This window comes from Corapipo altera, unplaced genomic scaffold (genome assembly GCF_003945725.1).
Source record: "Corapipo altera isolate COAL_440 unplaced genomic scaffold, ASM394572v1 52b, whole genome shotgun sequence".
In the NCBI taxonomy this organism is placed as follows: domain Eukaryota; kingdom Metazoa; phylum Chordata; class Aves; order Passeriformes; family Pipridae; genus Corapipo; species Corapipo altera.
In genome coordinates, this window is record NW_020884922.1 from 1,877,208 (window position 1) to 1,889,301 (window position 12,094).

The following is a 12,094-nucleotide window of genomic DNA, read 5'->3' on the forward strand; positions in this document are numbered from 1 at the left end:
GTTTCATTTTGATATGATTTAATAATTATTTCATGTATGTCCATATATAGTCATGTAGTTTTGTATTGATAATTTCAGATTTAAATTTAACATAATCATTATAGTGTAGTCCTGACAGTCATAGGAAGTTTAATATGGAGTTCACTGGAGAAGTTTCAACTTCTTTGCTGAAAGCAGAAGTATGTGTGGTACACAGTTTATCTTTTTTTCCTTGAGATTAAAGTTTGATTATTGTCCAACAGTAATTTTTTGAAAGCAGCTCAGATTCCATAAACTGCAGGACTTCAAATTTCTTTTTTTTTTTTTTTTACTAGGAAACACTACTGCTTAGTAATTAACACGGTTGCTCATAGATATATGAAAAAATAATGTGACTAGTGGTTAAAGCAAATTTTCAAGAACCTTTGATTTTAAAACACTAATTACATGAGAGAAAGAAAACTCCAGTATAATTAGAGTAAATATCTTGGCAAATATATTTTTACTTTTCTTATTCAGGAATTATGCTATGAACACCTGAACTGAAAACCCCATATATAAGCTTCTCTACACATTTATATAAAAAGGTTTGGTTCTAGGGGTTTTTTTCTGGTACCTATCTGTGTGACACTCAAATCAAAAAGGCTTTTTGAGAAAACTCTGCATAGAAGTAGCATCATTCTATTTACAAAATGTAGTGTCTCAGATATACTTTTTACTTAAAATCCTGCAAGTTTCAGATTATTTAACTAATTTTTTTTCTTTGACCATTGCAGAAGTTTGTGTTGTCAGTGAATTAGAAGATCTCAGTGCCTCAGTGGATATGCAGGATGTCTATACGAAAATCAAATGTAAAATAGAAAGTTTCAATATTGACCATTACAGAAACAGGTAATTCCTGTGAGTTGCTATGCTTTAATTTCAGACTGAAAGAAGGAGGCAGGTGGTATTCTGGGGTTTTTTTTCTTCTTAATTCTTAATTTAACCTTATATTAAGGTAGGTATTCAATTTAAGTGAAAATACTTCATCCTTTTAAGTAAGAAAAGTCAGAATTATGTCTTCTCAGAATTAGATCTTATTCCAAAGAAATACACAGAAATCATTGCAAATCAGGAGAGCGTTTTTTTCACACTTACTGCTCTTTTGGTCCATTGGACCAAAATAATTCGTTTTAGCTTAACTTTTGAATGGGAAATTCCTGAAATATTGGTTCATGGTGTGTTAGCAAGTGCCAGTATTTAATGATTTATGATACCTTACTCTTATGCTAAAGCCAAGTTTCTGAAAAATTAATCTGTTTCTACTACTATGGCAAAGCAGCACTTATGCAGTGCAGGGAACTAAGCTGAGTACCTGTGTGTGTGGGACACCGCATAGTGTTGTGCAAACACACGAGTGAAACTTCAACCAGTATATCAGCAATATTATGTACATTTAGGGTAAGTAGTTAAGCCTAGTCTGCCTTCCAAGTCCTGTTATCTGGATAATTTGCTACACCAATGTGACTGTGTTCGTTTGGCACCTGGGCACACGGTTCTGTAGAGAGATTGCGTGTGCCACCTTCTGACTTGTGTTGGCCATGAACACACTAGTCTTGGTAAAGTAAGAGAGAGCCTATGTAGTCTTTGTTCAACTAGGTTAGCGTTTGCCATTACATATCAACAGATTCCATTATATGAGACCGAAATGAAGAGAAAATAGAATAGCTGTGTTACTCCTTGAGAGGAAAAACATAGTTAAAAGCCTTTAGCACAGTTTTTGGCATTGAAAATAACTAAAATATTTAGGAGCACAAACCATTTTGACTTGGAAAATAATGTCTGCAAGGTCTTATTGAACACTTATTGTTCCCTAGGTACAATAGGAAGGAGATTTAGATTCAACTTAGCAAAGTTACCAACATATCTTAGACTTTACTCCTGATCAGCTGTCTTAAAAAATATTTCAATTTCTATCTTTTTGCTTAAGTTACAAATGCAGTTATTGTTTGTATATAATGTAACATTTGATAATCAAAATTTGTACTTTATTTTTTAAAATCAAGTCACTACGAAGGAGTGCCGAGCGTGTCCTGGGGGGGCATCAGGCAAAGCATCACCATCCAATCGAGGGAGGGGATTGTCCCACTCTGCTCTGCACTGGTGCGGCTACACCTTGAGTCCTGTGTGCAGTTTTGGGCATCTCAATATAAGAAAGATATTAAACTCTTAGAGAGCGTCCAAGGGAGGGCAGCAAAGATGATGAAAGGCCTTAAGGGGTAACCATATGAGGAGCGGCTGAGGTCACTTGGTCTATTCAGCCTGGAGAAGAGAAGACTGAGGGGAGACCTCATAGTGGTCTACAGCTTCCTCAGGAGGGGAAGTGGAGGGGTAGACACTGATCTCTTCTCTGTGGTGACCAGTGACAGGACCCAAGGAATGGCATGATTCTATGTCAGGGGACGTTTAGGTTGGATTTTAGGAAAAGGATTTTCATGCAGAGGCTACCTGGGCACTGAAACAGGCTCCCTGGGGAAGTGATCACAGCACCAAGGCTGACGGAGTACAAGAAGCATTTGGACGGTGCTCTCAGGTACATGGTGTGACTCTTGGGGATGGTCCTTTGCAGGGCCAGGATGATCCTTGTGGGTCCCTTCCAACTTGGGATGTTCTATACTTCTATGAAATCCCAGTAGATTTGTGCTCATAAGAAGCTTTGGGGGAACAAAAAAAAAAGAAAGAAAGAAAAGCCCAAAACTTATTCCACTTGACATAATTGTTACTGTTCTCATTTATATTTCCTAATCTCTTCGGAATACCTTGCTCTTATCTGTAAATCTCCGTGGACTAAAACCAAAAGCAGAGAATAGATGAGGTGAACTTTCTGTCTTCCAGGCCAGGGGAGATTGGCAGTCAGGACATTTTGAAGGAGTTTTTCTACAATGCAGAGAAAAACTTTTTGTGAGATTTCTTTAGTAAACTAAGGTGCTTACCTGAATAACTCAAGCAACGTACTTTTGCTTTATTCTTCAGTATGTTAAAAAGAATGGTTATCAGAGCTGTAGTACAAAGCACATTTTAATAGTTAAAAGCTAATTTTTTTCTAAATAATACTGATTTTGTAACATGTGAAGGCAGCTTTATGTTCACAGTTTCTTTGTTCTTGTATTTATTCTCCTTCTTGTTCTGTTAGAGCTATCTGCTGAAAATCCAAGGGTAAGTCCCTCTTCTATATGCAGGATTTTACTATAATTTTATTCTTATCTGTCTTGAGCTCTTGCTATAGGTTGTCCCTTGACATAAAATTTTGCAAAGTAACAATTTTTTTTTGCTTGATCAGATTGAATTTCAGCTTTTTAGGAAAAGATGTGGCATACATCAAAACACTCAAGCGAAATGTAAATATTTTTTTTTGCTTATAGCAACTTTTTTGTTTCTTTGGTTTTTGTCTTCCCATCTTACATGCCTCGTTCGTGACCTCAAGCTTTGGGGAAGATTCTTGGTCTCTGGGACAATATGGAGGTGTGTTCCTTTCCTGTACTGACAAGCTGAACAGACGTACCTTGTTGGTTCGACCCATCAGCAAGCAGGATCCTTTCAGTAACTTCTCTGGCTTCTTTCCCTCTGTAAGAATCTTCTTAAAAATTTTTACAACAGAACTTCCACTGAAATGCCAGTAAAAAAAGAAAAATCTTAATGTGCTTTAGTTTCTTGGCATCTAAATTTTTTTGTGCTGAATATATTTCTTGCTTATACTGATTATGTATTGTGTTATTTCCCTCTTCCCCTTTCGTAATATTTGTCATTTTTCGTACATATAGGAATGAGGGTTGATGGTTCACAACCTTGTACATAACAGACCACTGAAGTCAGTGAGATTCATTTATATTAAAAATGAGCACATACAGTAATGTTGGAAGCCCTAATATATAATAGCCAGTACTAAATATTGCACTGTGTTACTGTAATTCTGATATCTACTTAGGGATTTAAGTACTTAGTATTACTGCAGTATACCTTTATGCAGCCTTTTAAAATTACTTCTCTAATTATGATAATGCAACAATTAACAATTTCATATTTAAGTTTTCCTTTTGAATGCTTCAAACATTACTTGCTGTTTCAGAATAGCTCAGTGTGAGATATTTAACCCCTTTTTTCTTGCTTCTTTATCCTTAAAAGGCTTTATATATTATGACATTGGGGTCTTTATCTTTACAGTTTTGTAGGTATATCATTTTATGTTAGTGGAAGTTCTGTATGGTCTGATTTATTTTCATCATGAATATTCATCGGGAATACTTTCTCTTATTCTCCTTGTTACAATTCTTATAGGAAATTAATTTACCAATTTGTTTTAATTCACTTAATTGTAAAACCTTCAAGTTTTCCAGCATTTAAGCTATATATCCTGTTTATTAAGGAAAGAGTTGTTTTTCTGTTAAGAGTGTTTGAAATCAATTTAATTTAATCAAATTTAAGATGCTGAAAGAAGCAACAACTTGCAAAATGTAGTTACTTTCATTTGTGCTCATATGATAAAAGGTAATATTTAAATAATAGTAAAGAATTCTATTAAAATCTTTATAACGTTAAAATTTTTTTTTTACATTTTTCTATAACTAACTTTCAAAGATAATACGCAAACTGCATTATACATCTTCTGAGAGCTAAGCATCTAGCTGTCATCTTCAGCTAGAAAAATCTGTCTTAAGTGAAGGAGTCTGCAGTTTCTAAAGTACAATGCATTTGTACATTTAAGTGATGTGCTTTAGCATGTGGTACAGCTATTTTCCTTTAATACTCAGAGTTGATGAGGCAAAACCGATTCAATACTTATTTAGTTGACTATGGTTGGTTTACATACCCATGTTTAAATAGAATGAAGCTGTCTCAGCACTTAAGTGATATCTTAGCACCTATGTTTTTTGCACACACAGAAGGAACAATGCAAAGAGAGTAAGATCTACAAATGCCTAAAATGAAGGAGAAATCAAAATATATAACTGTGTTAAAAAGTATCAAAAAGATTTGGTAAATTTAGGTGCTTAAATACATGGGATTTTTTTGTCTGGTTGGATTTGAGTTTCATGCAACATAAATAATTAGAAAAGAAAAAGTTCAGAAATTCATAGTTTTAGCTAACTCAATGCAGAGAAGTGTGGACATGCTGTGAACAAATTGTTAATTCCAAAAAAAAGAAAGGTTTTGGATTTTTTTACTATTAATGAACTGTGGAAAGCTGTTAGAAAATATAGAACACTAAACAACCTAACTAGCAGAGAATATGGTAATTGATGAATGTTACACATATGTTTTTGTTGTTTAATTATTTATTTATTTTTCCTTGAAACAGACAACTGCAAAACTTTTAGATGGTTCACACCAGCAACATGGATTTCTTTCTCTCACTTATACCAAAGCTGTGACAAAAAACGTCCGGCACAAACTGATATCAAGAAATGAACGAAGAGCATTCCATAAATTGTCAGAAGGTCACACTGATGGTTCTCCTCACTTTCTCCACGAGATCCTTCTCTCTGCTCAGGCCTTTGATGTGGTCCTCTGTTTTCCTTTGCTTAATGCCATTGCAAGCATTTTTCAAGCCAGGTTGCCGAAGAGTCAAAAGGAGAAAAGAAAGTCACCAGGCCAACCTATGAGGACTCATGCTCTAACTTCCCGCAACTTGCCTCTGATTTATATCAACACTGGTGTAATAAGAGTCTTCTTTCCCAAAAATGAGGAAGATCGTCATAATCCAGAAGGTACAGTATTTTATGTTGGAGACTTTTTGCTGTTCATTTTTGTAGACAAATACTTGTAGTTAAGTTGCTGACCATTGCTTCAGTTTAAGAGTCATAGTTAGAAAACATCTAATATTCATGCTGTTGCTCTGCAGATTTACTCAAAAGTTCTTCTGGGTATTTATTTGATCCTTGCTTTCCTGGTACATAAAGAGTTTACATTATAAGAAATGGTCAAGGATTGTGGAAAGGGAACTTAACCTAGTTCTGCAGTGATGATTGTGTGAGCTCTCATTACACTGCTATCAGTCTTCATAGACACATGGTCTGGCAATGGAGCATAATCAGGGAGCCATAGTTCTTGTGGGAATTGACACCTGGAAAACCATATAGTAGTGAAGCAACTGGGCATTCTAGTTCAGTTTGGAAAATGTTGTTAAAGTGTACCTTGTGATTGATGCCCAACAGATGATATGGTTTATCATTTTAGTTGAAGCTATTCTGACTCTCTTATGGAACAGGCTTTCAGGTATTTACAGAGTTTGGGTAACATAAGCTGTTTGTAAATAGCTATTTGATCTATGGATAGTACTTGTCCTGTAAGAAATTGTTCTCCATATGTAAAAATATATTTCCATCCCTATTACAATCTTTATAGATAAATAAAGAGATGCTAACGTTAAAATTACACCATGTAACAGCTAGTAAGAGTGCGTTCACTTCTCACAATTTTTCTAGAGATTAAAAAAAAAAAGTAGTGTTTTACTGGTATCATGATATGTTTACGTAAGTTCTGTAGGTATGGAGGGGGCTTTTTTACCATTATATATGACAACGCACAATTAGTATAGTCTTTAGATTTCTTTTTAGTCCTAAGAGTATAGTCTTTAGATTTTTCTCATAACCTAATTGCAAGAAGTGCAGACAGTGAGAAATTACATAGATCACTTTTTTGCCAGCATCCTCTACAATTTTCCAACTGGGAATGCTGAAAACACAGGAAGATAAAATTAGACTGGCTGTGTTAGCAAGAAAGAATTATGATTCTAGTTGGAAGGGAGTTCTAGGGCATGCTGTCAAGGAAATCTTTTTTAAAAGTATGTTTTTGGAGCTCTGGAGCTGTATATTTCATTAAAAAGATGTTTTAAAAACCCATGTCTTGTTGCTATCTCTTACTTGAAAATACATGCAAGGAACAGAATTGCCATGGTTAGGCAGTCGAGGTAGGAAGAAAAATTGTTTACTTTTAAAGCATAACAGTAAAGATCTTTACTAAATTAATAAGACAGCCAGCTAGCCTCTTTCACTGGAAAACTCTGAAATAGCATCACTGTGAAAATCAGTACTGTTTTTTCATTTCTTCTTTCACCCTAGATTTTCCCAAAGTCTCATTTGTTTAAGAACATGAAATAGATTGCTTCTCTCTTCTCCTACTTATTGTCTTCAAGAACAATAGAAATTAGAAACAGTAATAAGGAGCAAGAGTTGAATATGACCCACATCACTGGTGTGCTAAGTCAGGGAAGTGTTACATATTGTGGAGGTATGCCTCCATAAGACCTCATTCATCATTTATTGACTAGGAGAGATTTTCAATCTGATCAGACTTAACGTGTTTTGATTTGTAATCACTGCACTAGAAGTAGAAAAATTATTTCAGTTTCTCTTCTAGTCTGCTGTTCATACCTTGTGCACACCAGTAGTTATGAAAATGAATACTATCCTTCCTCCCAAAACCACATGTAATTGTGACTTTACATGTAGAGTTAAAAATAAAAAAGCAGATCTGTTTTTTCATGCAGTCCAAAACCAAACTTGCACAATGAACTGTGATAGACAAACACTATGAAATAATCAAAATCATATTTTTTCTTCTGAGGAATTTACATGCATGCATGACTACACCCACACAATTTTATAATGTTTTAGTGGCATGGTTTTTGCAGCAGCACCAAATTAACATTTCTTTTTGTGGTAGATTTGAGGGCAGCATTCTATCCTAGGCAATAAGCAATACTGCTTTCTCCAAGTTTGATTTGTTAATACATCAGGTGGTGTTTCAAGCTCTGGCCAACAGCCCACACTTACTTAGCAATGAAGTAAAGATAACTAAATGTATAAAAGCAGTATATAACAAATGGAAACAAGAATTACTGAATAGCAGAAGACTATTAATAAAAATGGTAAATTGCAAAAAACTGATAAGAAGTGGTAGAGATGGAAAATCCACATCTGGCTGGTTTGAGGACAATAGCAACTCTCTTTAGTACATACTAGGAGCAAAATATAGGGAATCTCTAGAAAGGACATGATAAATTTTTTGATAGTGAAAAAGAAAAGGCGGCATACTGAATAAACGTATGTCCTGCATTTGTAGAAGTGATATATTCTTGTCACATGAGCATGACTCTCTACTTTGAAGTCTGTCATAACATATGGTCTGTAATATCCTCCTTGCTTACTATTAACGTTTCAAATCAGTCAGGCTGAGTAGCTTGTGCTCAGGGATCTGAGTCGTCTGAGGCTAATTTTTAACACACCTTGGAAGACCAGGTTTTAGACAGCTGAAGGTATATCTAGTAAAGTGAAAAGTGTGATGTTCAAATAAAATTAAAACAAGTAGTTTTATTGCTCTCCCTCAGTGAGATTATAGGAAAAAATATTACAGAATTCAGTTAATAAATGATTACATATTTGTTACGTAACAATAAACATGGTTTTATGGAAAATTAGTCTTGTTAAACACATCTGATTTCCATTCTTCATTGTGGTTTCAATTCTTAGCTGATAAAATGTTTGCAAAGATTTGATATGCTTAGACTTTTGTAAGGAGTTTGACATTGTTTCTTGTGGTATTTAATTTAAATACATCCCCATATGATATCTGTGGAAATGTTAAATGAATTAAAAATGGCTAACCAGAAGGCTAAAAAAACCCCACAAAAACTTGTCAATTGGGAATAATAAGTGAAACTGGTATTTCTGAAAGTAAATAGCATCAGCAAATGTTGCAAAGAATTTCCCGAGGCCATGCATCTGGGTCACTGTCCTTACATCACTGCTTGTAGAAAATATACTAAATCTTCCAAAGCTGAAGTTATATATCAAGGAAACAGTTTATGCAGACTGTGTCTTAAGGGCTGGAGAGACTATCCTGAAAACAGTGGCTGAAAACAGCTTGAGGGTCACAGTGAACTTAGTGAAAAGAAATAAGGGTGAGAGCTGTACTTCTGCATATGGCAGATGATGAAATATAATGTCCAATTTGCTTTCTGTTATAAAACTGGGCATTGATAGAAGCAGAGAGGTTGCTGAAAAGCATCACAAATGTTAATTGATTAAGTGCTGGAGAAAAGCCTTAAAAGAAAGGATTAAAAGAGCATAATGTCTTCAGCTCAGCAAAAAGATGACTGAAGTCTGTGCCTAAAACCAAGTGAAATAATGAACAACATTATTACACTTGAGTCACTAAGACTTTCCTAGATTGTACTTACATTTTGTAGTGTAGATGTTTTTCCCCCTCAAAGTTATTAATATCTGTAATGACTGTCATTATGTTTGCTACATTATTCCCATATTTTGAAAAACATGGGTTAGTGAATGGATATGTGAATTCATCACATGAAGTCATGACTCATATTACCACTTATTAAAAACCAGCTGAACATATTAATGCCTGTAATTCTTTCTGTTTTAAGATTGACTTAATTTATTGACCTACAGAAAACTGTACACAAAAGGTCCATGCCCTGTCTTGAAAAAAACTCCTGAAATACTTACCCAGTAGAGACCATAATGAGTAGTCCTGTGTTAATTTTTCCTTGCTAATTGTCAGAGACAAATTAAAATCCTTATCCTAAGATATATTTTATTAAGAACCACTTCTCAGAATAAGGCATTTGCACCTAATTAAGTTGCAATTACAATCTGATATGTATTTAATACCTTCACTCCTTTTTCTTATGTGAGTGTCAGAAAGAAAAAATCCAACACAGAGATGTACAGTGGTGATATTCTAAAACTTAGCCCAATGCTTACTGTTTTTTGGGGTTTTTTTTGTCTTAAAGTTGAAAATATGTGTTCAAATTTCGTCAAAAAAGGGGAGTTTCATCAGCTTAACCTTTCTACCTTAGTTCTGGCAACCAAACCTTCTGCAAATAGTTTTGATTTTCTTTGGGGGGACTAAAGGATTTGACTTTATTTTGTAAGTAGATGAGGTTCTTTTAAGTAAATCACTTGTGTTCTGATTTAGTTGTGCATCAGAATTTGTGTTCCTACTTTGCCACATGTTTACTCTGTGGTATCCCCTACAATAGTTTGAAAATGTCTCGAAATTTCTGTGAGTTCTGTGACTTCTTAGATCTGTTCAAAAATACAAATATGTCTACATACACATTTAGCTGCAAAACATGGTATCTTTTCAATCAAGACATCCGTGAGTCTGAATGGCCATTTTTTAAGCTTGTAGATTTTGCTTGTTCTTTCCACACTAAGCATTTCACTCTTAAGTAAAATATTTAAACTCTGTTCTGCTACTATAATTTTGGTTTTAAAACGTATAGATGAGAGTCTTCCAGAACTTCCTTGGATGTGGAAGCAAGCGTGATGTCATTCCGCGTTGCTAATTATCACACAGGTGTTGCATGAACCATTTCCCTTCATGTGATGAACTCTGAACTTGCATTGCATGTTCTCAGGAGCTTCCCAGTTCCTATGGAGTCTTCTGAGCACAACCTTATCCAAGTGCTTTGTCTGTCTGCTGACAGAGTTAATTTACTGCAAGAAAACATGGTGCTAGTTTATTTCTGGGTAGAACTTTGGTTTTCAATCTAATACCACCATTGCTTTTAAAACTAAGAAACTGTACATGTGGATGAAATTTGAAAATTATGGAGATGAAGTGGAAAGCAGAGATTTTTCTTCTTGGAATAATTTTGTTACTGATGTGAAATTTACTGTCCAGTACTACATCTTGTTCTTTGTATATGTGTCAGATTTCAGATTCTCTTGTTTCAGTCCTTGTGTTTGAACTTTTCATGTATGCTGCAGCCCATTACAAATGCTACTAGGATGGTTATATTGCAATAACCTGCAATGTTTTACATCTAAAGGATCTAGGCCTTTAATAAAAAGGATACATGATTTATAGTAGTTTACGTGTTGATATTTCAGCAAATAATTATTTGAGAAACAAACAGATTTCAAAGAAGTCTGTGGAAAAAGCAATTTTGGAAGAAAAAAATTAATAATAATTAAAAAAATCAGAGAAAATAAGAAGTCACAGACCAGGATTCAGTGGCGCCATAAAACTCTGGGGAAATGAAATGTATCACAGCAGGGCTATTGATATAATGGTGCTTCTGAACAAAATCAAACCCTTAGCAAATATTCTTATGTTCATTTTTTTTAAGGTAATAATTTTTCAGTGTTCCTGTTATGTGCATTTGACTTTTAATCAAACATATTTTTCTCTTCTCCTAACTATAGGTAATCCGGCAATTAAAGAAGACACTTTGGTTCTCAAGATCGGATCTGTGTCTATGGCTCCTCAGGCTGACAACCCTCTTAGCAGAGCTGTGCTCAGAAAAGACATTTATCAGTAAGTGTTGGGGGAGGGGGTTGACTTTTCAAATATGGTCTTGGAAAAATTCATTCTGGGAGAAGTTAATTGATCAATAAAACGGGTACGTGCAGCCTGTAAAAATACTTTTCACATACAACCTTTTGATATTCAAAACCAGGTTTTTCTGATTTTCTTCACTTGTGGGCTTTCAAATCCATTTAGACAAATCAAATTCTGCTGTGAAGTGCTGATGAATAACAGAATTTAAATGTCGAGTCATTATGAATTTTAAGCTCACAGAGGAGAACATTTTAAGAGGCTTTCTTTTATTCAGCTACTACTAAGTTCACCTAAGAGAAAAGGAAATTTTTTGTGACTACCAAAGTGTTCAGTAGCCATATAGTGTGAAGGAGATAGATCTTAATAATATAAATGGTAAACATATATTCAAACTGTAGGATTCTTCATGTCATGTAGATCAAAGCTGAAAGGAATGCAAACTTCTAAGGAGCTCTTTCCAGTAAACACATTTTCTGTGAAAATGTCATGCTCTGGGTTGTGTCACTAAGTATGTGCAAACCACACTAATCGTATATAGGCAGCAAAACTGGTGAACATATGTAATCAGCATGATAAAAGTAATATATGATCCTTAGTAGAGTTGGCACTGTTGCCAGACATGAAAGTATGGTTGCAAATAATACCAAGTGAGAAAAGTCACAGAAATACAGATGAACAAGTGTCTTATACTTCCCGTTGGTCTGTTTTTCAGATGTGGCAATATTTTTAACTACTTCATAGTGCTCCTCAATAGAAATTACAAACATCA

General features: G+C 34.6%; 1 protein-coding gene across 4 annotated transcripts in view; it reads left to right on the plus strand.

Moving 5' to 3' along the window:
• VPS13B (vacuolar protein sorting 13 homolog B) overlaps positions 1–12,094 on the plus strand; it is a 426,536-nt gene that overhangs the window by 235,155 nt on the left and 179,287 nt on the right. For all 4 annotated transcript variants that reach the window (XM_027657093.1, XM_027657096.1, XM_027657095.1 and 1 more), the window contains exons 27-30: positions 756–870; positions 3,443–3,584; positions 5,315–5,723; positions 11,190–11,301. In XM_027657093.1, the coding sequence (XP_027512894.1) occupies positions 756–870; positions 3,443–3,584; positions 5,315–5,723; positions 11,190–11,301 (778 nt within the window). The remainder of the gene's footprint in view (positions 1–755; positions 871–3,442; positions 3,585–5,314; positions 5,724–11,189; positions 11,302–12,094) is intronic.